The sequence below is a fragment of the Oncorhynchus clarkii genome, chromosome 24 (genome assembly GCF_045791955.1).
Source record: "Oncorhynchus clarkii lewisi isolate Uvic-CL-2024 chromosome 24, UVic_Ocla_1.0, whole genome shotgun sequence".
NCBI classification, from domain to species: domain Eukaryota; kingdom Metazoa; phylum Chordata; class Actinopteri; order Salmoniformes; family Salmonidae; genus Oncorhynchus; species Oncorhynchus clarkii.
In genome coordinates, this window is record NC_092170.1 from 2,565,347 (window position 1) to 2,591,961 (window position 26,615).

Consider the following 26,615-nt stretch of genomic DNA (forward strand, 5'->3'; position numbering starts at 1 on the left):
TAGAAGTGTTGTTCACTGTGCTAGATACTATTTTTATTGCACTGAAATAGACATGAGAAATACAATATAGGGGTTGAGATGATTTTTGAATGACCACGCCTTCCTCTGTCCCCCATAGATACAATCTCTTTAAGGTCCATCAGTCAAGTATTGAATTTCAAGCACAGATTCAACAAAAAAGACCAGAGAGCTTGTCGAAAGCCTCAAAGAAGGGCAGTGATTGGACGATGGGTAACAATAACAAATCAGACATTGAATATCTCTTTAAGCATGGTCAAGTTAATAATTATGCTGTGGATGATGTATTAAACCACCCAGACACAAAGATACAGTCGTCCTTCCGAACGGAGCCGCTTTACACCAGACACTGGGAGAGGAATTCACCTTTCAGCAGAATAATAACCTACAACAAAAAGACAAATCTACACTGGAGTGGCTTACCAAGAAGACAGTGAATGTTCCTGAGTGGCCAAGTTACAGTTGACTTAAATCTACTTCAAAATCTATGGCATGACTTAAATTGCTCTCTAGAGCCTTGATCCCCAACACCTTGACAGTGCTAAGCTGTTCCATTCACACGCGAGCAACAGAGTCTGGTGCGCTCCAGAGTGCTTTCGCTAAGGGCTAATGACACAAAAAAAGCAAGCTTGTCACAGCAGCTACCATCACACCAGTGGATGAATGAGTAATGCACTGCTTCAACGTCAGAAGGGGCAAGGAGGAGGACCAACATGGCAGCACAGTCAGGTGTACTCAGTCAAAGAAGTGCTGCATTCTGGGAGAAAGTGGGAGAGACGGGGGGGATGAATGATGAATCACAGGTCCAGGACAGGGTGTTAAAAACAACGAGGGAAAATCTCAGAAGAGCACCGTGTTCCAGTTCTGTTGGGTAGATGTGTAATCTCTTAACAGCTGCTCAGGTTTTGAAGAGATTGGAAAGCCGAGCGAAAGCAGGACCTGGCGTCCGTACATTTCTCAGCTGGCCGGCATCCAGACAGCAAAGCCAGGGGGAGCCTGCCCACTGAACAAGGGAAATAATGACTCTCTCCCGATCAATCCTGCAATGTCTCAGCTCCAAACTGATTTTCCTGAAATTTAGTACGGAAGTAAAGACGTGTAGCGTATGCGTACAATTCAACACTGCCTAGCATGCCCCAGGTCAATCAGCCATCAAAACGATGCTACTAAGTGTCAGCTAGGTGAGTCAACAGTGTAGCCAAGCCTTTTCAGCTCAGACAAAAAAACACCCGATACCTACTGAGTAACAGAATTTAAAAAAATTATAGACCCAACTACTGCAGCGGACAATAGAAGTTGACAGCCAAAATGAATCTCACCGTGGCACACTCTCAGGAAGACAGATGTGTTTAGGCCTAGTCAATTAAACCCAGCTACTCTCCTGTAGTGTTTTCTTCTTAATATGCATGGCCTAAATGTTTTTTTTTTTACCCCCTTTTCAAATTCAAATTGATGCCCCCCCTCCGCTTGGCGTTTCTGTTCCTCCTCATTATTTGTAGTTGACCCAATTTCTCCAGGTTTGATCCACTCCTGCAGCTTGGTGGGTGGGTGAGGCTGACAAGCCAGCAGACAGGTTGGCATGGCTGCTTTCACTGTGTCTGGCCCACCACCCTGCCAGACTCAAAGTCCATAGGGCTGGGATGGATGGATTGTAGAAATAGACCTACTGGAACTGTAAGTCATTGACTTGTATAGGAACGTCCGTCTTAGTAATTCCAATTCTATGGGTTGGACATGGACAGACAGACTAGATCTCCTCCCAGACAGCTAGCTAGTTGACACAGTCTGGGACAAAGCTGGATGGATACGGACCGAGAGCAGCAGGCTTACAAAAAGGACTTCTAAGCATTGATAACAGATAGGTGGGTGAAGTGCTTTCTGGTGATTGGATAAAGAACTGTGGCTTCACAAAGCCACTAACAGACACTACTTGACAGCCAGCTACTAAGTCAAGTAGCACAAATGTAGCTTGGTGGGTTTAGTGAATCTTTAGATTGATGTTAAGTGGAAGGAATGTCTGTTTATAGTGGAAGAAAACAGAACGTCATAATCCTGTTTACCTACGTCAGCTATTGTGCTGCTTGCTGGCGTCTGAAAATCTCAGTGATGATGTTGATGGCGAAAAGCATATAAATATGCATTATATAACCATTTTACATTGTGCAATAAGAACAATAAGTGGGGCCAAATGGTTCTGTAATACCTAGACATGATCAGTGGAGCAATCTAAGAATTCTCTGAAATTAGGTTACCCAAATGTACTGTCCGCCCTTCAGTTGGAGTGCTGCGCTGATTAACTATCAAGCCCAGTCTATTTCTATCATAATGGGCTTGTCGTGGGCTGATTGCAAGACATGTCCTCCAGGCGCCACATAAGTCAATACAGCCCCAGAAAGAGTCCTGAGCCCTATGGACTTCCCTATGGGCCCTGGTCAAAAGAAGTGCACTAAAGGGGAATAAGGTGTCATTTGGGATGTGGACCCGGTCTCAATTCAGTCGACTTTGTTCCATTCACTCGCCACTACTCTGCACCCTTCTTTATCAGTCGTGGTGAAAACAAGATGGCTGTTGTTAGAATCAACACCAGTGTCAGGTCTGAGCTTGACCCTGGCATAACCCAGACACAGGGAGAAGAAGAGTGTCAAACACAGTTTGTTTATTTAGTGCAGTATCGCTGCTTTGCACACACACACACAAACACGTGATGACCATCCAAAATAAGGCATCAATCACTTGAGAATCATTGCCACATTTCCCTACTCCGACCCTCTGTAAACATGCATTACTCTGACTAGGCAAAAATCACACAAACACACTACCTAAGAACTGAGTGTGTAAGAACAAAAAAGACCTGTCACATACAGTGCCTTCAAAAAGTATTCACACCAATGTACTTTTCCCACATTTTGTTGTGTTACCGCATGAATTTCAAATGGATTGAAATTAGATGGATTTTTATTTATTTTTTACACCTTTTTGTCCCCAATTTCATGATATCCAATTGGCACTAGTTACAGTCTTGTCCCATCGTTGCAACTTCCGTACAGACTCAGGAGAGGCGAAGGTCGAGAGCCAAACGTCTTCCGAAATAAGACCCTGCTTCTTGACACACTGCTCGCTTAACCCGGAAGCCAGCCGCATCAATGTGTCGGAGGAAACACCGTACAACTGGCGACCGTGTCAGCGTGCATGCACCCGGCCCGCCACGGGGGGTAGAATATTTATGTAATCAAGAAACGGTGCATTCGGAAAGTGTTCAGACCCCTTCCCTTTTTCCAAAATGTGTTACGTTACAGCCTTATTCTAAAATTGATTAAAATTTATGTTTTTCCTCAATCTAAACACAATACCCCATAATGAGAAAGCGGAAAATCAAACTGAAATATCTTGTTTTTATAAGCATTCAGACCCTTTGCTATGAAACTCGAAATTGATTTCAGGTGAATCCTGTTTTCATTGATCATTCTTGAGCTGTTTCTACAACTTGGAGTCCACCTGTGGTAAATTCAATTGACTGGACATGATTTGGAAAGGCACACACCTGTCTATAAGGTCCCACAGTTGACCAAGCCAGGTCGAAGAAATTGTCCGTAGAGCTCCGAGACAGGATTGTGTCGAGGCACAGATCTGGGGAAGGGCACCAAAAAAAATCTGCAGCATTGAAGGTCCCCAAGAACACAGTGGCCTCCATCATTCTTAAATGGAAGAAGTTTGGAAACACCAAGACTCCTAGAGTTGGCTGCCCAAACTGAGCAATCTGGGGAGAAGGGCCTTGGTCAGGGAGGTGACAGAGCACCAGAGTTCCTCTGTGGAGATGGGAGAACCTTCCAGAAGGATAAACATTGGCACGGATAAGGCAGACAACTTTGCTGAGTGCCCTGCATCACTTCACTTTGTTCCACGTGTAAAAAAAACTGTCATCCTTCATGTGTCAAGCAAGCACTCCCTTTCCTCCCTCTATACAAACAAATAAATAAATGAGAGAACCAGAAAACGCTGCTTGTATAACCAAGATGGCTGGTGGCAGCAGTGCTGGTTTTCATTGGAGCAGACCAGAGAGCATGGCGTGTCTGTTAGCGATAGAACATGCGCCTCATACGCCTCATACCTCAAATGGTACATCAAGATGGTCAAGATTGGTTCTATAAGTCCTAATAGGTTACTTCTAGGGCTTCTGGTTTTGCCCTCCTTTCATGACCAGACTCTTATTCATTCTTCACGGCTAGGCTATCTAGCATTTTCATATCAATAACCGCTCCAGTCCAGTAGTAGAATCCCACCAATTGTTTGTCTTCCACTTTTTAAGGGGCAAAGGTTAACCAACCCACTCACCTTGTGCACACCTTCGAGCACACAGAACAGGAGAGTCACTGTACCCAGCTCTGCATTGCCTACAGTACAATGATGTGTCAAACATCATGCAACACAACTCATCAATACAAAAATCACTTTACATAACCATTGGGAAATGGCTTGCCTTGGGAAGAAGGCCTGTCTGTGAGGTTCATGTACTGTACAAAAAACGAAATGTGCTTTTGGGTAAAATAGCATTCACATTTCGCATCTTTACCTACATCATATGATATTCTCTTAGGTTTAGATTCGGTCTTATTTGGTGGGTATATAGAAGACAGGTAAGCCTGTAACAACTCTGTACAGATACAGAAGGGTATTTGAGGAAAGGCTGTTTTGACTGACCCCTGAACTGAAAGGTTAGACAAGCTCTATTAACCTGTGACTCCTCCTCCTTGCCCTCTCCCTCCCCCAGTGGGTGCCATCCAAGTGGCACAACAACATAAACAAGGGTATTTGGACAAACTACCAGCCCTGTTTAGTCAAAACACAAGACCAGGAAATCCTCTCTAAATTCACTATCTACGTGGTTCATAATCATATATGACAGAATTCTAATTCTATGGATTTAACGCAATGCTTCTCACCTATGACAATCAATCTTCACTGAAAGTAGGATTAGGGGCAAGATATGCAAATGTTGAGGAGCTCAAGGGAAGATTTAATCAAATCATCTCATTGTCTCTCAACAGGTGGAGGCATTCCTTTGTCCTACTACCTGTCCTTAGACAGACAATGAAAGAAGCCTTCCTTTTTGATTAAGCAAAAGCCTATCAGGAACATACAGTGAGTACACTAAACATTATGAACACCTTCCTAATATTGAGTTGCACCCCCTTTGGCCCTCAGAACAGCCTCAATTTGTTGGGGCATGAACTCTACAAGGTGTCAAAAGCATTCCACAGGAATGCTGGCCCATGTTGATTCCAATGCTTCCCATAGTTGTGTCAAGTTGGTTGGATGTCCTTTGGGTGATGGACCACTCTTGATACACACAGGAAACTGTTGAGCGTGAAAAACCCAGAAGCGTTGCAGCTCTTGACACAAACCCATGCGCCTGGCACCCACTACCACAGGGGTTCCCAAACCTTTTCACTCAGGCCCCACATTCAGCATTGGGGAACATCCCGCACCCCTCCTTCATGCGCGCCACATTTATTTATATGGGCACAAGCACTGTTCATGACACAAACTGTTCACCCCCCTCTTGTTGGCAGAGAGAAAATGTTGCTGGTTTAAAGCACATTTTGTCATTGGCTGCAGAGAACATTTTGCAGTTTTAAAGCAAGTGTTCTTGCAATTCTATACATTTTGCCATGTCTAATGTGTATTTATGTGATATTTGAGTTATAAAACATTACTACAAAATCTATTGGCTAAAAAAACCTAGCCGACATGGGCTAGTTGATCTGGACATTATCTAGAAGTTATAAATAGCTCTCTAATGTATGCCATGACTAACATGACAAGAGGAACTGATGATGCACTACCTAATTTGTAAATTTGTAAGTTCCTTAAAAAAAATTAAAAACACCCCCACAGGCACGCCCCACAGTTTGGGATCCACTATCATACCCCGTTCAAAGGCACTTAAAGATGTTGTCTTGCCAATTCACCCTCAATGGCACACATACGATCCATATTTCAATTGGCTTAAAAGGCTGAAAAATGCTTCTTTAACCTGTATCCTCCCCTTCATCTACACTGATTGCGATATAGAGATTTATGCAAAAATTGTTCGACATTGTTGTCGGGTAAAAATTTGCTTGGTACGTCTGCGTCACTTACCGAAAATCTCCCCGTTCTTGGCATACTCCGTCACCAAGTAGAGCATGTTCTTGGTCTCCATTACCTATGAAAGAGGGAAGGAAACAATGAGTAAGCAATAAGCACACAGCAAAACAGATTAAGACCAACTTCAGCAATGACCTCGGTGCTGTTAAGATGTAAATTCATCTGATAATCCTTGTGCATGGATTCCTGGAATAGTATTAGGCTGGCTGACGTGGGCCTACTGAGAACCGCAGAACAGTCTTGATGAAAGGATCATAAAGAACAAATGAATGAATGCAAACTTGCACTGATCAGCAGAGTAAACAGCTTATACTGGCTGCACACAACAATAACAAAAAAGTCATTATTTTTTTCGGAATTACAAAAATGACACAAATATGAGAGAACAGGAACGATGTTCTGTTCCATGGTTGAACGGTTCCTCTATTCCCTGTAGAGAGCCAGCGGTGTGTGTGTGGGAGGACACCAGGGTCTACATCCCAAATGGCACCCTATTCCCTAAGAAGCGCACTTCTTTTGACCAGGGCCCTATGGAAAGTAGTGCACTACATAGCGAATAGGGTGCCATTTTGGGGCGCATACCCTGGTGTCCTCCCACACACACCGCTGGCACTATCAGTACAGAATTAGCCAAAGAAAACAACGGGATGAAGAGAGCTAAATTGAGAGAGAGGAAAATAGATGCATTAATGAATCAGATACATTCACATCCCCCAAAGTGGTTCTTTCATGTAAATTCCCATCTGGGCACACTAACCCGTTGCTCTGCACCCTTTCTGACCAATATGCCACTGCCTCCATGACTTTATCAAAGACGCTGTAGGGATAACCAATGTGACTTTCCCCAGTGCCTTCCATAACATGTCGACCACATGGCACTAATCATCCAAATTCTGCCAGAGTACTCTGTCAATGATACAAATGGGGGAATGACATGGATTGTTGTCCCATGTAAAGGACAACATTATAGCCTACAACTTCTCTGTGTTGTTGTGAATGCTTGATGGGGACAAATAGGCAATATATTGATGAAGTTGGGGATGAGGAGTTTATTTGAAACAGTGAAGTGGCCGAAGCAAGAGCTGTGTGTGTGTGTGTGTGTGTAAAACTTGGGTCTCTGAGTCCACTGAGGGGGCATCCTGTGAAGCAAAGACCCCGGGGGGGGGGGGGGGGTTGGTTGTTTGGGGATGAGAGAGCGAGAAGAGAGCCGATGCCGAGCCTGCTGCCCTCTGTTCATGAGGCCTGAAAGGAAATTACTAATTGACCCAAGCCGTTTGAATGGAAGAGCTGTTGGAAATAATGATACACAATGATTACACATCAGTGTCTGGACCCGAGCCATTTGGTTGTGTAATAACAAACTGCTATTCACATTGCCAATGACCAAAGTGACCTAAAGTCTTATGTAATAAAGTGAAGTCTGGGGTGGGCTTTTCAGGTTGACTAGTAGGACCTCCTCTGATGATAGAGCTTGGCAGCTGAACATTTCTTTCCCCTTCTGCTATTAACACGAGAGGCTGAAACCTACAGTGCAGTTTGGGTGAAATTCTGTCAAGCACCTTGACACGTTGCTTGAAGATGCAGAGGGTTGGTTGTTTAGTCATTAACTCCGTCAGACGTCAGCTCTGATATCTATGAAGGTCTAGGACTGTGAAGGCCAGGTAGATTGGAGATGTTTGCTCACCTATTAGAAAATATCCTGAATGACCGTAGGCGGTGCAAATTTATACAAAAAACAGTGGTGTAAAGTACTTCAGAAAAAATACTTTAAGTCATTTTTTGGGGTATCTGTACTTTACTATTTCTAGACAAGTTTTACTTCACTCTATTCCTAAAGAAAATTAGGTACTTTTTACTCCATACATTTTCCTTGACAAAAGTACTTGTTACATTTTTAATGCTTAGCAGGAGAGAAAATGGTCCAATTCGCACACTTATCAAGAGAACATCCCTGGTCATCCATATTGCCTCTGACCTGGCGTCCTCACTAAACACAAATGCTTTGTTTTTAAATGTTGTCTGAGTGTTGGAGTGTGACCCTGGCTATCTGTAAAAAAAAAATAATAATAATTTAAAAAAATTAAAATTACGGTTTGGTTAATTATTATTCCTACTTTTAATACTTACCTATATTTTAGCAACTACACTTACTTTTGATACTTAAGTATATTTAGAATTTCACTCAAGTAGTACTTTACAGGGTGACTTTCCCTTTTACTTGAGTCATTTTCTATTAAGGTATCTTTACTTTCACTCAAGTATGAGAACAGAATTCCACCACTGACAAAAACCCAGAGGACCAAATAAAAAGGGAATGTAATGTTGTATACTGTTTTTTTAAGAGGAGCGATTTACCTGGTACAACTTGATGATGTGCGGGTGGTCCAACATTTTCATGATCTGTACCTCCCGGTAGATCTTCTCCAGGTTCACAGCATCTAGTTGGCTCTTGTCTATTATTTTAATGGCAACCTGTGGAACACAGTGATGAGTCCCTGGACAAAACATTCAAAGGATTCCCTTGAGGTCTTTGTATGTAGGAAAATAAAATAACACTTTTTTGTAGGCCTACATTTTTAAGTGTCGCTTAGACTGAGGCAGAAAATTCTAAAGACAAAAGGGGGAAAAAGTGGTAAGCAGTAAGCCTCTCTCTCCATAATATAATTCCACAGCACTCTCAGTTCTTGCAAGGCAAGCACAGACAAAAACAAAAAAAATCTCAAATGCTCTCCTATGTACAAAAAACTGTTTGCTGGAGGTAATCCTAAACAGCTTTTATATTCCGTCACCCACACTGGGTGAGAGGCAAGAGCGGCAAACATTAGCAGAAGCTGCTGGAAAACAGGCCATTTCTTCATCCTTGCGAGAGTTGATTAACAGTGTGTCCACGTCATGATAACATGCAATATCCCAAGTCTCTCTCTCATAAACAGCATTTCATCACCAGGACTTGAAGAGATCCAAATGTCTGCGAGCCAAGCTCAGGGAGTAAACAAAAGCGAGGGGAGGCCTTTAATCATTCCACTCTAATCTTACCCAACACAACGCTTGATTAGATACATAGCACTACACTAACGCTCCTCTCGTTCTTCGTTATAAACAGAATACATTGACGCCTCGATCACACCTACCGCGTCATAGCGCAAAATGATATGCAGCATCATCTGGATATTTGTGCAACAAAAGTTCAACATTTACCTTCTGCAAACATTTCTGTCAAGCCATCCACACACAATTTGATGCATACGCCCAATATATCCAATGAGGTCAAGTAAGGTTGGGGGCATTCGTGAACTGAGGTCTGACTGATCACAAGATCATAAATGAAAGAGACCAATGAAAAAAGGGAACAACAGGAGATGGATAGTGGTGTAATGATTATTGTGCACCATAGCAAACAGTCGCAAAACGTTTTGTAACAGAACATGTTTTGCAATGAAAACAAGAGTTGATGATGGACAAATTCATGTAGGTCCCTTGCCATTTGCTTCTGTTGGCTTCCGTTTTGTTCATACACCCTAGTTCTCCCATCGTTGTCCTACTGACTGACTGTTTTAACGCAACATGGATAGGCTAGGATTTCATCCCAAATGGCACACCATTTACAAAGTAGGGCGCTGCTCAAAAGTATCACACTATGGGCCCTAGCCAAAAGTAGTGCACTACATAGGGAATAGGGTGACATTTGGGACACATCCTGGATATGGAGAGTCTGGACAACATGGTCAGAGGGAGAGCAGCAGAGTAGACCCATGTTCAGTGGCTTCAGCTGCCTCACAACATAAAATACAGTGAGGGTCATTCTAAGTACTGTACTGGTCTCTGCATGCTTATGACTCACGTTACATTCCGTAATGGTCATCAATTTGTATTCATCTGTGGAAGAGGGTGTCACATTGTATGTTATTCCTCGCTTGTTTCAACACGTAGCCAGGCTTATGTTGGTCTTTGAACTGACCAATGTGACTCGCTTGTTTAGCTGAGAAGCATTGCCACTGACTAGCTAAATAGATACATATGCTATATTCAGAGGAATAGCACAGGACAGGACTCCAAGGTTCAGTTCCGAAATTGTTTAATTTTGCACCTTCGAGAGCTCTGTGAGCTCAAAGCTAATGAAGAAAGATGACCCATCTGTGTCCGTGTTAAAAACAAGCACAGTCACAATGGTTACTAGTCCCCCTGTGTAATCGCAGTAGAATAGAAAGCTCATGGTGTTCCGGACATTGAGGATGTTGCCAGTCAGGTGATTCAATCCAAACATGTCCTTCAAATGCAATTTTAACGAAACTATAAGATCTTATGATTTATGTTTATGTAGCTCTACTCAGCTCCATACACATCCTCAAAGAAAACAGAAAAAGTCCGAAAAAAAGTCAGCTTGCAGGGCAAACTCTCCCATTGAGCAGTAGACTATCAAGGTGACTACCAATATTACAAGTTATTTCTAGTGTAGGCTGCTATCTTACTCAAAATATAATCAAGTGGGATGGAACAAGTTGGTCACGTTAGCTACCTCAAGCGATATGCGATACAGCTGCCTGGGGAAGCAAAACAATGGGAGGCACCTCGATACGTTAGCCAATTGGCATATCCCGGTGACATCCAGATGGAAACCAATACTATAAGTAGGGCTGTGACGATTATGAAATTTTGGATAACGATTAGGCCCAATTGTCATGCAAATGGCAACGGTTATTGTCATATCTGTCATGTTAGTAGAGAAATGTGTTTAAGCTTTGAATGCATCTTAGAAAAGTTGCTATGACATATATCATGAATAAATAACAGCTTTGGTGACACCGCTGTTTCCAAAACAAATGATTTTGACCGATTGGAACATTACGAAATGATGCTTCTCCTCCCAACCGTGCCATTCTGCTCGTAAAATGATTAACAACTTTATGCACTTCTTGTAAAAATGAGTAAGTGTTATTGGGTAAACTACACTGCTCAAAAAAATAAAGGGAACACTTAAACAACACAATGTAACTCCAAGTCAATCACACTTCTGTGAAATCAAACTGTCCACTTAGGAAGCAACACTGATTGACAATAAATTTCACATGCTGTTGTGCAAATGGAATAGACAACAGGTGGAAATTATAGGCAATTAGCAAGACACCCCCAATAAAGGAGTGGTTCTGCAGGTGGTGACCACAGACCACTTCTCAGTTCCTATGCTTCCTGGCTGATGTTTTGGTCACTTTTGAATGCTGGCTGTGCTTTCATTCGTGGTAGCATGAGACGGAGTCTACAACCCACACAAGTGGCTCAGGTAGTGCAGCTCATCCAGGATGGCACATCAATGCGAGCTGTGGCAAGAAGGTTTGCTGTGTCTGTCAGCGTAGTGTCCAGAGCATAGAGGCGCTACCAGGAGACAGGCCAGTACATCAGGAGATGTGGAGGAGGCCGTAGGAGGGCAACAACCTAGCAGCAGGACCGCTACCTCCGCCTTTGTGCAAGGAGAAGCAGGAGGAGCACTGCCAGAGCCCTGCAAAATGACCTCCAGCAGGCCACAAATGTGCATGTGTCTGCTCAAACGGTCAGAAACAGACTCCATGAGGGTGGTATGAGGGCCCGACGTCCACAGGTGGGGGTTGTGCTTACAGCCCAACACCGTGCAGGACGTTTGGCATTTGCCAGAGAACACCAAGATTGGCTAATTCGCCACTGGCGCCCTGTGCTCTTCACAGATGAAAGCAGGTTCACACTGAGCACATGTGACAGACGTGACAGAGTCTGGAGACGCCGTGGAGAAAGTTCTGCTGCCTGCAACATCCTCCAGCATGACCGGTTTGGCGGTGGGTCAGTCATGGTGTGGGGTGGCATTTCTTTGGGGGGCCGCATAGCCCTCCATGTGCTCGCCAGAGGTAGCCTGACTGCCATTAGGTACCGAGATGAGATCCTCAGACCCCTTGTGAGACCATATGCTGGTGCGGTTGGCCATGGGTTCCTCCTAATGCAAGACAATGCTAGACCACATGTGGCTCGAGTGTGTCAGCAGTTCCTGCAAGAGGAAGGCATTGATGCTATGGACTGGCCCGCCCGTTCCCCAGACCTGAATCCAATTGAGCACATCTGGGACATCATGTCTTGCTCCATCCACCAACGCCACGTTGCACCACAGACTGTCCAGGAGTTGGCGGATGCTTTAGTCCAGGTCTGGGAGGAGATCCCTCAGGAGACCATCCCCCACCTCATCAGGAGCATGCCCAGGCGTTGTAGGGAGGTCATACAGGCACGTGGAGGCCACACACACTACTGAGCCACATTTTGACTTGTTTTAAGGACATTACATCAAAGTTGGATCAGGCTGTAGTGTGGTTTTCCACTTTAATTTTGAGTGTGACTCCAAATCCAGACCTCCATGGGTTGATAAATTAGATTTCTATTGATAATTTGTGTGTGATTTTGTCGTCAGCACATTCAACTATGTAAAGAAAAAAGTATTTAATAAGAATATTTCATTCATTCAGATGTAGGATGTGTTATTTTAGTGTTCCCTTTATTTTTTTGAGCAGTGTAGATATACTAAATATAACGTTGAATCACTCCTTCTCCTGAAAAGAGTAGTAAGACGATTATGTTCACTGTTATTGTCGGTTACACAATAATTGTGCCAGCCCTAGCTACAAATTATTTTTCCTTCACCCATCGAAACAATCACTTTCTTTTACAAGTTTTAACTAGTGCCATGCTGCTATTGTTGCCAGCTAGCCAGTATAAACTAACTAGCTGGGAAGGGCTCATCAGGGTGACTGACTGAACCGAATCCATTCATCTCCACTTGACACAACTGCGCAACATACATCTACAATTTGGGCACCAGGCGTGTCCGTATAGCCTATCCCTAGTCCATCCAGTCTTCCATCTGTTTCTGTAAACAAGCGCTGTAACATGGAAATACAGCCGTGTGGGAACCCTAACCCTATAAAAAGGTGTGTAGTAGTTTAACCTTTTGTTTCTTGTAAATTATTTCTTGCTGATATGAAAGATACATTCTTATGTTTCCAAAACCATACCGCAAGCGATGCATGTTAATAGCAAGCGTCGTGGCTCAACAAAACTCACCCTGTAAGGAAGACGCCTTCGTCCAATGACTCTTATGTGTAATGGAACTGAAAGTCATGATCAAGGGCTATTAGCGTCTGTGAATGGAGTATGTACACAGCAGCTCCACAGTGATTGTCCCAAGAAGAGGCAACAAAATCACATTATTATTGGGTTATGTAACTAATGCAATGCACTAATGCCATGCTGAATGCCCTAGACATTTATGTGGTTGTTTACACCAGTCTAATTCCAATAATCAAAGCTCGATGATGAGTTGGTCATTTGAATCCATTTTTTTAGTACTAGGGCAAAAACCAACGCGCACTCAAGGTGGGCTCCAGGACCGAGTTTGAGAAACCCTGGTCTATGGGGTGGCTTGTTGAGCACATTATCCAAACGTCACACAATTGTTACTTAGAGTAACGAAGCAATGTAATGATCCATGGTCAAATAAAGGCAGTGTATTGCACAACATTGAGGTTGCAAAGAGATGGGATAATGATGTGTCTCATGAATCTGCTTCACGGTTAGGCTAACGTTAGCTACATCTAAAACTGGGTGACACCCAATTCTACTAGTTAACCATAGTCGGACAGTTTTGATTAACAAGTTATATAACAGTTGGTACTACTCTATTGCTTTCTTCATGTGTGGGTCAAAAGCTTTGCAAAAAAACTACCGTGTTTGCAACAAAGCAAGCTAACGTTAACGTTACCTAGGTGTGAAATAGTCGAAACATGTCAATGTCAAATGTGAACAGAATGAGTTAACTACAGAATGTGCAAATACAACTTTAGATAGCAAGCTAATTTATCGCTGCAAAACAGGGGGTAAGTAACTAACGTTAGCTTGTTAGTTCAAAGGCAAGGTTAGTATCCTTTACAAGAGAATACAGTACAGTAGGCTACAGTAGGCTTACTGTAGTTCACGGTTACCTAACATGCTAGCCAGCTAGCTAGTTTGCTCAGTACTCACCTCGGTCTTGGTAATACGATGTCTAGCCAGCTTTACAACGGCGAAATTACCCTTTCCCAGAGTACGTTCGATATCGTAGAAGCCCACTCGGACAGGACCCCGGAACATCGGTTTTTGGTGATTGTCAGCCATGACCATGCTGTATTAAATGTGGTTTTGGGGGGTGAGGAGGTAAGGGCTCGCAACTTTCGCCTACAATATATCGAGGAAGGGAAAACAAACCGCCCGCTGAAATGTGTCTATTCAAAATAGACAAAAAAGTACAATTCTCGGTCGCCCTGCCAGTTTGAACGTGAACGACCCTTCAGACCAACGAGACGACAGGTGACATGTACGAGTGCCACAGGCTGCCACGCCACGTTCTCCAACACAACACGGCTAGAATATTTCAGCTAGCTACCTCTATTAACTAAAGTACACGAGTTGACTTGCAGGAGGCATCATATTCTCTCGTTGACGTACATTGACGTCAGAACTATGGGGGTATTTGTACAGGGGGCGGGCCTCTGAAGCTGTTCCACGCTTCAGTGCCAATTCGTTTCCAAGGCAACCGGACCCACCTCTAACGTCAACCGGTTACATTGCTATTCTGAAATCTGTTAGCTCGCCGCCCTGAGTGGATAGTTGACTTTGAAGTTTGGCCTGCAGGTGCCCACATAAAGATTTTGTTACTCATGGTCAAAGTGCAGGGACTGGACTGTGGGCATTATTTATGTACATTTATACTAGCAAATTACTCTATGCATGCAAGTTGTTATGTAAAGTTGTGTGTGCAGCTAGGCTCTTACTATGAAACATATGCATGTTTATGCACAAAGCAAATTATGCATGCAAGTGATGCAACCACAAATACATCTCAGTACCAGAGGCGTCGCCACAGACACTGGTTCGATTCCAGGCTGTATCACAACCATTGATTGGGAGTCCCATAGGGCCGCGCACAATTGGTCCAGCGTCCGGGTTAGGGTTTGGCCGGGGTAGGCCGTCATTGTAAATAAGAATTTGTTCTAAACTGACTTGCCTAGTTAAATAAAGGTTAAACAAAGATGCTTGCCAGGTTTCCCAGCTATGCATAAAACGGCAAACATTCACTTGGATTATGCTGGATGGTGTGTATTTTGCAATTCAGGTTTGTACATTTTGGATACAGGTTATTATACCGAATCAATTGGTTTGAGACTAATAAAATAATATAACAGAATATGAGCAAATCATTATCCTTTTTTTAACATACCCGTTGCACATCTAACGATCAACATAGAATTTGAGTTAAGGTGCTGGAGTTCGAGACCAATGGAAAGACAGTTAAAAAATGACATGAAACAGTACCACCTTCTGGTTAAACAAACAATATGGAAGTCATAAGTTTGCAATAGTACAGTGAAGTAAGCTCTATTTTACCAAAGGTTTTATGACTTAGAAATGGTCTATTTTTCTGTCTTCTTGTACACAAAAACACAACAAAGTCACATTCAAGTAAAACTAACAAAATAAAAACACTTATGCTGGTCATTCATAGGCTTTATTTGTAGCCAGAGCAGTGTGTGTGATATTTGATAGGCCTACATGTCCAGCAAGTGGATGTTTTGTTAATTAACCTATCGTGACAGCCTACATGGAAAACTGTTGAGAGCAGCAAGCCAAAAGCCTCTGCTGTCACTGCTAGATTTCCTGGATGTGCGAGTTCCAGATGTGCTTTCGGAATTTCCTGTCAGACATCCTTCAAGAACACTCAGCTTTAGCTAGTTAGACTACTTTTTCACAACACTCTAGTCAGCCCCACTTGAATATACAATGTACGCAAAACATATATTTTCTTGATTTTCTTCACAACATTGTGATAAATACAAGTTTATAAGATGAAGACACAGGAATAGGCAAATAAACGAATGCTACACACTGTTATTCAACCTGGACTTTGGTGTAGCCATGAAAAGGCACATTAAAGACTGTATCCAGCCAGCTCAAACTGGTGTCATAACAGTGGAGGCTTTGGTAAACATCATTGGGAGGGTCATCTCTCGCAGACCATTGCTCAGCGGTATCGTGGGGTCAGACTTCTGTCATCCGAGTTTCCGAAGATATTGTCCTTTTCACTGACATCAGCCTCCACACAGGAAGCCTCAAATGGGTCTTCTTTGTATGGTTAATGGGCATACCCTAAAGCAAACACTTTATAATACCACACAGGATCTGTCCGTCCTGTCTCGCGTCACATGATGCCATACAACCCACCAGCAGGATATATGAAAGATGAATGGAGACACCAACAGTCAAATGCCCAGATGGCTCAATGGACATGTGGTAAAGAGAGAGGCACTGCAGGACAGCAACATTATTCATAGATCTCATTCTCCACCCATCCAGTCTCGTTGAGATAGTGCCGACCCTGGTCTTGGCAGGCCTCATAGATGCCATTAGTCACAAAGCCACTCTCTGTCACTGTCTCCTTGTTTAAAACATTCTCGTAATCATCACACTGGGTATGAAGAGAGGAGTCACAGAAGGACATCTTCTTGATTGATTCAGGTGCCATGCTCTCCAGATCGGCTGGTTGAAGCTTAGTGATGTCCTGGTAGGCATAGGGTCCTTGGATGTTGCAGGCCGCTGTGGACATTGTACCCCATTGCTCTTGCTTAGGGTAGCTGTCTGTTTGAGACTTTCTCCTGCGTAAAGACAGTCACACTATCATTTACAGAGGCATGTAGTGAGCCACACACACGTCCAGCATTGCCTACTTCAAACACAGCATTCAAAACCACCTCAAAACAAAACATATCTTAAAGCCATCTTATGCTCGGTGATGTCTGACGTTAAATATGTTTCGCAAGCCCTCTTGTGAGCTTCCTCTGTTTTGCCACTCTTTTTTTGAATTTTTTTTATTTTTACCCCTTTTTCTCCCCAATTTCGTGGTATCCAATTGTTGTAGTAGCTACTATCTTGTCTCATCGCTACAACTCCCGTACGGGCTCGGGAGAGACCAAGGTTGAAAGTCATGCGTCCTCCGATACACAACCCAACCAGCCGCACTGCTTCTTAACACAGCGCGCATCCAACCCGGAAGCCAGCCGCACCAATGTGTCGGAGGCTACACCGTGCACCTGGCAACCTTGGTTAGCGCGCACTGCGCCCGGCCCGCCACAGGAGTCACTGGTGCGCGATGAGACAAGGACATCCCTACCGACCAAGCCCTCCCTAACCCGGACGACGCTAGGCCAATTGTGCGTCACCCCACGGACCTCCCGGTCGCGGCCGGTTACGACAGAGCCTGGGTGCGAACCCAGGGACTCTGATGGCACAGCTGGCGCTGCAGTACAGCGCCCTTAACCACTGCGCCACCCGGGAGGCCGTTTTGCCACTCTTATGTCATTTTTTGAAATTAGAGATGTTTTACACACATTAAAATAATGTTAGGTGCCCTTGAAAGGTGCCTATCGTACAAAATGTATTATTGCATGTTATTATTTAATGAAGCAAACAAGTATTACCTTTTGGCTGCCCGTTTATAGCAGAAGACTCCTGTAGCCACAAGCAGCAGCAGTAGAACGGGGATAGTGGCAAATAGAATGTAGGAGACATATAAGGCATTATCCGAAAGAGTTACTGCAGGGAGAAAAAGAACACCAGAGGTAAGATAATGGTATTCTAGCCTGGTCCCAGATCTGTTTGTGCTATCATGCCAACTCCTTGTCACTCATTGCCAATGACAAGGAGCTGACATGATAGCACAAACAGATCTGGGACCAGGCTAATGGCAGTAAGTTGGCACCTCAACTATGAACACTTTTGGAAAAAACGTTGGAAAATAAATGAGGAGATTACTTATTGCATTTGGGACACAATGTACAAGGATCAAACTCGATAGACCTGAAGAGTGCAGATTTTTTACCTGATGATTCAGACATTCCTATTTTTGTTTTCTCATCACTCACTGTAGCTGACGGGAGGTTTGGCATTAGAGATTTAATTGGGGCAACTGGAAAACAGATCATGAACAAAACGTGTAAATAGACAGACACTGTAAGTTCGTATGATATCCAAAAACGTCATATAGCCCAAATAAATATGTAGACTAAAAATAAGCAACTTTTGTCTTCATCTGAGATGAAAGAATGAGCATGTGTGATGCAGAAATGGGTAGACTAGTATAGTATGACTAATATGCAAATTAGCAGCATACTAGAAATAAACTCCTACGGTTTCAAGCAGCATCACTGGTCATCTATAATTGTACTATAGCCTACTGTAGGCTATAGTACTGTACTGTAGCCTAATGCATTGCCTCTATTATCTGGGAAGAGGATGAATTGAACGGGACTCTGATAAAGTCTTTCTATTTTACCCTCTTCTATTCTATTATATTGTGATTCATAAATCTTGACCACTAGATGTCATCCTATACATAGACACTTCGGTGATTGAGACTGCTGATGTCATAATCATGTTCGAGCTGTTGATCTCAGTATCAACAAATGACTCATCCCAAGGATTCACATATTTGACCTTAACAAAATCTAAATGTTTCTGTTAAAAATGTCAAAACAATGTTTATAAATAGCACTTTTATGTAAGCGTAACTTAGTGAAATCATCACATACTGTAGGACACAGCCAGGCCTAATTGCTGAACATTAAAGAAGGTAATTCACTAAATTGATGGACATTGAATGGACTCAATCACTGGTCTATGTGTTACCGTAAATGTGTCAAATCAGACCGTCACACTGGTAGGCTAAATGTGTGAAAAAAAATGTGACACATTTTTTTTGACACATTTACTGTAACATATGCACCAACCATCTGTTTTGTGGTCCAGTGGACTCTAAAATATCAGAGTCATAATGTTTTGTTTGCTGCAGGAGTGGGTTTACCTGTGTATATTGAATTCCACGCCACAGTAAACACAGGCAACTTTTCTGTAAGAGAAAGAAAGAGACAATCATCAGCTGCAAATTAATATGGACTATATTGATTCTGAATTATCTTTTTCTCTGGTTCCTTGTTGATAAGCTGGTATTCAATCAAAATCATACCATACAATATGATCTCCTTCAGCAGAGATAAACTACAGGATTGAGATTGGATAAATGTAATGTAACATGGGTCATATTCATTAGTGCACACTGTTGCAAACCGTAACAAAACATTTTGTCAATGGAAACAAGAGATTATTATTGGACAAATTCAGGTAGTCCCTCCCTTTTTCGGTACATTTCCTTCCGTTTTCTGTCTATTGAATACAACCCTGGTTTAATCTGTTCATGTCTAAATATGGACACAATCAAGGACACCGGGGCCATGTTCAGAAGGGCACAATGTTGTGGAATGTTCAGATAGAAAAACATGATGTAGAACAAACATAACTTTCTGACATGTAGAATAATGAATCATGTCAGCTCTATTCATGACATTTCTATCTGCAATGTTCCACAGCGTTTGCCTACTCAGAACGTGTCCAGGGTACAGTTCACCTTCAGAGTACTTGCAGACGAAATTGTTCTTGGTGTTGCAGTTTTCATCGTTCCACTGGAACATGAAGTGCCCGCCTTCGTCAGGGGGGGCAGAGGGCTGGTGGTACAGCACCACACACATCTCTTTTCCACACGATGGCTCGTCCCAATGCCAGTTTCTGCAACAAGCGTGTTTTCCATAGGTCAACAACTCTATCAGAAATTCTCTGATAGTCACCATCATGCTTCTAAAAATGGACGCTCATCCTACTGATACCCGGTTTTGGGGAGTAGTGAACTACATGTAGTTCTGCTAGTAATTTAACTACATTTTGCAGTAGTATGGTGGCATTTGAACTAAATTCAAATCAAAGTAGAGTTTTCAGTAGTTAATTACTTTTTTTTGCCATGTAGTGGTGTAGCTAACTACTGGAACAATAGACTATTATTTTTTGCTAAATAAAATAATATATGGGTGAAATCGGCAATCATTTCCTTTCTTTTTTGGCCTCAGGCCTGCCTAATTCTCACTTGAAAGATTTAATTTGTGATTAACAGGAGAAATTACACATTCTGTTCAAATCTGACTACAGTGATCTGTTATTGCAATTTGACATCTTGTGACACTTCGGATTTACATATGATCATTTTTCACGAAGTAGTTTGGATGTAGTGAACTACTTTTTCAAAGTAAACTATGTTTTTTTAAGGATAGCTTTAGTGTAGCTTAATTTCTGCCAGTGTGAAGTAATTAGTACCTTGGTAAACTATATTTTCAGAATAGCTCCTTCAACACTGCCGATACCACAACATTCATGGTTATTAACATTTTACAGATAAAATAGCAATGACCCTCAAAGCATGAAGACACCAACATATGTTAATCCACAATGCTCTTTGATGACTCTCAGACTATTGTGAGTCATGTGAGGTATCGCTATGGCCCTGTATTTTCCTGTGGTGTGCATGGCAACAGCTGCAGGGATATCCTAGACTTTTTGCTACAGGGATCTCCTAGACTTGAAACCAAAGTAAAACACAAGGACACCTGAATCTGGCCTTGCTGCCATCCAGCCAGGAGTACTGCGAAGGGCAGCCTATGGTAGTCACCCGGTGGCGTGGGCTTCTGTGCAGCCCGATCCAGAAGTCCCCATCAGTGGCCTGCAACTGCTGGATGAACCTCTCTACCAGGTGCTGCTCATTGTCAGTCTCGATACTGAGGATCTCCCCCCCATCCGTTCTGCAGGCCTGGCTGGCATCATTGAAGGTCACCCTCCGCCGTGGGTCCTGGAAGTAGTTGATCCTGTAGCAGGGTCGCTCTGTGCCACGTCGACAGATCCTCTGGCCTACAGTGCATCGCATTGGAAAATAAGAAATTGCAAATCAAGAATGCAAATCAAATTGCTAATTCAATTGCAAAATTGCAAATCTAAGCATGGCTAATCAAGATTGGCAAATCAGAATGGTAATGAATTAATATATATTAATTGGAATAATATTGCAAGTTGTTATGCAAGATGTGAGGACATATGGCACACATATTAGCCTACATGAATTACATGATAATAGGCCTATGTGCAAGATCTCTTGATTATATGTTGGCCTATTGCCATAAGCTTAAGAAATGCTTTACTGTTTTTCATAAGCGCTGGCATGTAACACTATGAATAGGCTGCATGTTATTATTTATTGATTATTACTCTCTTATTTTCTTTATTATTAGGGCCTTTATTAATAATGTTGCGAACCACAGTGATTAAGCTTTCAAGTAATATGGCCCACCTTGATTTTGCGCGTTGATTTTTGCACCTCCTTTAGGCCATTGAATACCACATTGGTCTTGTAAATCTGTAGCCTACTTGGGAGCACAATACCCCATCTCAAAACGAATCATATTTTTTCCGACACACAAACCAAAACAAAAAGCCTGCCCTGGGTAATGTAAAGGCCTATTGAAGTGAAATTTCGCAGTTACTGTTTTTCCATGTAGCCTACTAAAGCACCCGACTTTGAGCGAAGTTTCTATTTAAACATTTTAGTCGTCCAAAATCTTTCTTTCGTTAGGCACTAAAGAAACATGTTTTTCCCGCACAATCAACAGGGCGCAATATTTTCATGCATTAAATAACTTTGGTTAATCATACCGTTACTTTTTTGACAACGGGCTTTGACAAGTTTGACATTTTTTTCCCTGTAAACACTCACCATTGAGTTCAAATTGGGTGAATCCTGGTTGGCAGAAAACAGCGAAAACAATCCCGAGCAGTTTAATAAAATCCATTTCTTCATCTTCACTAAAGCGTTCGCGTGAATTCGAGCAAATCCGTGGCTGCTCGTCAAAGCCCGAGAGAGGGAAACAATCGGATATGGTCACATCAGAATTAGGTCGAAGAGTTTTTGTAGGATCCGGTTTTTAAACCCCTCTTACGGCGGATGGCCTTTGATTTTGTGTAAGTCCATCCAAGATAAAAGTTTAAAGGAGCAATGCTTCTCATATCTTGCTATGTTTTTTTGAGCTCATATAAAGGCATAATAAATAACATTAAGCTACTCCATGCTGTACCCACACAATAATCAAAGTCACATATATTTGATACGAATGGGAGAGAGACTAGAATGAATGGATGTCTTTGTATGGTATGTTATACTGAGTGAGAGAAACATACATAGGTTTGAACAAGTGTATAGTAAACATTTTCAATTTCACATTCATACACACGCGCCCACGCACGTGCACACGCAAACACACATATGCAAACACACACACACACACACACACACACACACACACACACACACACACACACACACACACACACACACACACACACACACACACACACAACTTAAATTGAATATCAATCATTCATATGCAAATGTTCCTGTTATTATAGCCTAGATCTACTGTGTGCTAGAGGAAAGATCTGACAACCGGGGTGGGAAATAAGAAATAGTTGATAGAAAAATGTGTCATTAAAAAATGTGAAGCATTACAGTTTTTTACAATCACTTTGGCACTAATATCAGAACCTTGATGTCATTTTTCAAAACTCTCGACACAAAACTCACAACCAATGATCAAAATGCACATTTTTCAAAACTCTAACACTTTTTCCAATTGCTTGGATACAATACACATAAAGTTAAGATAATTTGTTCATTGAACTAAAATCACCTGTTCAAAATGTCACAACTTAACATCAAAGTATTACCATTTCAAAATACAATTCACACATTACATCTGAGATGACTGTCTATTCATTTCATTACAATGATCTAACTATCAATTGATACAACTGATCAAAATGATAAGTAACTGTTGCATTACTCTTAATGCATAGTTTCATGGAAACTGACAAACAATATTCCATGTTTAGATCATGAAAGTTTCAGGATAACGAGATCCATTGACACCAATTACCGTGGAACATGAACCAATTGGACTACATTATCTATGGATGTAATATTTCATCATCATTCTTTATCAAACACTGTTTCTATGGTCCCATGTACCACTTTTCCAGACCATGTTTTCAGATTTGACATTACTGTACCCTCACCAGCCACTTTATTACGTACACCTATCTAGTACTGGATACTAGATAGTCCTTTTACAGTGATGTATTTACGTGTAGCAGCATAATGAAACATGTATCACATATTTTGTACTACAATATTTAATGATTGTACGAACAACTACACAGTGAAACTATCGGTATCTTGTGTGTGGGTGATCTAAATGAATGTTCCATGATAAATAAGTTATTTGAACCAATGATTCTGCAAGTGCAAAGTTTCTTTAACGATATGAATGCACAATGCAATGTTTTGAGCATTGGACAGCCTGTGTTACAAGTGATGACCGTTTTGAGTTTTGTGTCTAGATTTTTGAAAAATGACCACAAGGTTCTGAAATTAGTGCCAAAGTGATTGTTAAAAACTGTAATCTCAGGATTGTGTTCATCCACATGAGGAAATTATGAAATTCTAGAGCCGGGTGGCGGGTGCGTATTTAGCAAGGACTTTGCAGTCACTTTTCTTTGTGGACTGCTCTGCAAAGATCCATTGTACTGTAGCTACTATATATTTTTTGCTCACTTTACCGTTTGCTCTAGTGGTTGCAGAGCCATGGAAAACTTTGGCGAGACTTTGGGAAATGTTCAAGTGTTCTAGGCAGCAAACTCCAGACAATGCAAAAAGGTGGTGAGCATTTTTTGTTGTTGTTGTGAGGTTACTATGTGATGACAAATATAACCAGATAACAACGGCCCTGAAATCTGTATCCACATAATTTACACATGGTCAGTCAGTAAAAAAGCCTGTTTTATGCCAGAGCAGATCTGAGATATAATTGAGTGCTGATGCTCAGAGAGCCAACATCAGAGAGCCAACATCAGTCACCTCAGACTCTACCATAATAACACATTTGGTTGTATGCTGTGGCCTAAGCTACATGGGAAGGGGTGACCTAACTTGGCAACAAACAGCAATGGGTTGCCAGGTATGTTAAAACTGGAAACCCAAATTACCCCTATAGTGAACCGTTTTCAGTTAGTGTTTTGACTTCCACTATCAGAAACGGAAAAGTCCAGGGCCTGCGTTCATAAAGTGTTTTAGAGTAGGCTCAAAAAGGCTCAGATTTAATTGCTATTGAGGAGAGTTGATCACGGTGAGTTCATGGGCTCAGAGGAGTGTGCAAAGCATTGGCCCCTAACAGGAAGCCAGAAAGGAGGAAAGGGAACAGCTGTTATTTCAACACTATATTTCCTGTCCCAGTTCCTTCTCGTTTGTTTTTCAGGCACTTCCACTCATTTTCCCTACTCTCTAGAAAAATGTAAATAAGTATATTTCACATGTTTTATGGTGAAAAGGATTGTAGAAATTATTTGACGAAATTATGAATAATGAATTATGAAGAATATGAAGAAAAATGTAGAGGCTTAAAAAGGCTTAAAACAGAGTAATCAATAACAGTATTATACACATGACATGCAGCAAATAGAACCCTCATCTCTCAACTAATAATATTAGTTACACATAAAGTAGTCGGAACTTAATTTTATGCAATATTGTCAAAGAGCGATCATGCCCAAGCAGAATCAGGAAAGGACGACAACAATCTTCTATGAACGAAGAGGTAGAACTTGCTTTCTCATTACCATAAACAGCATTGTCGGTGTCCTGGAAAAACCTATTTATTTTTCATTAAAAAAATAAATACAATTGATGTTCAGATATATTTCCATGTAAGATTTTTGAATGACCTAGACTCCCCAAAAATATCTATATATTTTCATCTACATATAAATTAGCAAAAAAAATGGATACAAGATTGTTCCAGGAAGCAGACAGCATGAAAACAGAAAAGACTAGCCTATTTGGCCCAGCACACACAGTAGTAGTCAGCCACAAGTAAATCAGCCACAAGACCGAGACTCATTGGCCTCTCTTCTATCAGTCATCAGCAGATGGTAACCCTGCAACACATGTTTTCTGGGAGCAAATGAAGAGCTCAGACAAGCTGGGCTGTGTTCCACAACACAGGCATTTTATGTGAGGCACTTTTGTGCTGTCTGATTGGCTCTGGGCCAGAGGTTCACTACTCTTCTTCCTGGAATGTAACGCTCTATCATGTCCCTTTATTAGTGACACATGTCTTGGCCCCATGAGAGGGTCGTAACCTGAGTGAGACCAGGGTAGTGTTACTCAAGTCATGCAGTGTCATGCACTGTCTCTCTGTGAGGGGCTCCCCATCTGCTGTAAATCAGGAATGGACTAGGCCCTTTTGATTTCAAGCCATCAGTAGGTTATATAGTATGTTATATAATTAAGCAATAAGACATGGTGGGGTGTGGTATATGACCAATATACCACGGCTAAGGGCTGTTCTTAGGCACAACGCATCACGGAATGCCTGGACACAGTCCTTAGCCTTGGTATATTGGTCATATACCACAAACCCCAGAGGTGCCTTATTGCTATTATAAACTGTCTATCTGTAGCCAATGTAATTAGAGCAGTAAAAATACTTGTTTTGTCATACCTCTGGTATACAGTCTGATATACCACGGCTGTCAGCCAATCAGCATTCAGGGCTCGGAAGACCCAGTTTAAAATACTAAATAGGGTCTTACTGAAAGGTAACAAAAGTCTATGATTTGGAACAGGCATTTTGTTTCTTTTTTATGATCAGATTTGAATTTTTGGGTATTTCCAAATAATAAGAGGAACATCCACTGAGTGCACAAAACATTAGGAACACCTTCCTAATATTGAGTTGCACCCCGTTTGCACACAGACCAACCTCAATTCATTGGGGCATGGACTCTACAAGGTGTCAAAAGCATTCCACAGGGATGCTGGCCCATGTTGACTCCAATGCTTCCCACAGTTGGGTGTCAAGTTGGGTGGATGTCCTTCGGGTGGTGGACCATTCTTGATACACAAGGGAAACTGTTGAGTATGAAAAACCCAGCTGCGTTGCAGTTCTTGCACCTGACACCTACTGACATACCCCGTTCAAAGGCACTTCAGTCTTTTATCTTGTCCATTCACCGTCTGAATGGCACACATACACAATCCAAATGTCAATTGTCTCAAGGCTTAAAAATCCTAATTTAACCTGTCTCATCCCCTTCATCTACAGTGATTGAAATGGATTTAACATGAATAAGGGATCATAGCTTTCAAATGGATTCACCTGGTCAAGTCTATGTCATGGAAAGAGCAGGTGGTCCTAATATTTTGTATACTTTAGTCCACAATCACTGATAACCACCCAAACTTGGCCAGCAGATGACAGCAAAAGACTACTTCTCTCACAACAATCTTTTTTTAACTTATATGTTGACCGTCATTGCATTGTCTTATCCAAGCAATGGCAGTGACCAATAATCACACTATTTCTACTTTCACACTAGTTCTACTCCAACATTTCTAACACACAAGAGCCATCTCAAGGACACACCAT

General features: G+C 42.0%; 2 protein-coding genes across 2 annotated transcripts in view; both read right to left on the minus strand.

Annotated features, from left to right (window-relative positions):
* Positions 1 to 14,656, minus strand: part of LOC139382263 (serine/threonine-protein kinase SIK2-like) — a 58,072-nt gene extending 43,416 nt beyond the window's left edge. Inside the window, exons 1-3 of the mRNA XM_071126128.1 lie at positions 14,197 to 14,656; positions 8,521 to 8,637; positions 6,160 to 6,223 (exon numbers count right to left, since the gene is read on the minus strand). Of these exons, the coding sequence (XP_070982229.1) occupies positions 6,160 to 6,223; positions 8,521 to 8,637; positions 14,197 to 14,334 (319 nt within the window). The 5' untranslated portion in view covers positions 14,335 to 14,656. The remainder of the gene's footprint in view (positions 1 to 6,159; positions 6,224 to 8,520; positions 8,638 to 14,196) is intronic.
* A 630-nt stretch (positions 14,657 to 15,286) lies between these two features.
* LOC139382477 (layilin-like) lies at positions 15,287 to 22,212 on the minus strand. The gene is made up of 7 exons (XM_071126553.1): positions 21,851 to 22,212; positions 20,694 to 20,991; positions 19,667 to 19,824; positions 19,067 to 19,111; positions 18,086 to 18,172; positions 17,685 to 17,799; positions 15,287 to 16,862 (listed from the first exon to the last, which is right to left on the minus strand). Exons 1-7 carry the CDS (start codon positions 21,924 to 21,926, stop codon positions 16,532 to 16,534), a joined length of 1,110 nt encoding a protein of 369 aa, XP_070982654.1. The 5' UTR covers positions 21,927 to 22,212; the 3' UTR covers positions 15,287 to 16,531.
* Between the last annotated feature and the right edge of the window lie 4,403 nt (positions 22,213 to 26,615).

What these genes read in the sequence shown, in the direction of transcription:
- LOC139382477 (XM_071126553.1), bottom strand. Translation starts at nt 21,926, where the DNA reads ATGGATTTTATTAAACTGCTCGGGATTGTTTTCGCTGTTTTCTGCCAA. An exon ending in GGCAGCAAGGCCAGATTCAG is followed by an intron (nt 19,825 to 20,693) that starts GTGTCCTTGTGT and finishes CGCTTGTTGCAG; the next exon opens with AAACTGGCATTGGGACGAGC. An exon ending in GTGGAATTCAATATACACAG is followed by an intron (nt 18,173 to 19,066) that starts GTAAACCCACTC and finishes TCTGTTTTCCAG; the next exon opens with TTGCCCCAATTAAATCTCTA.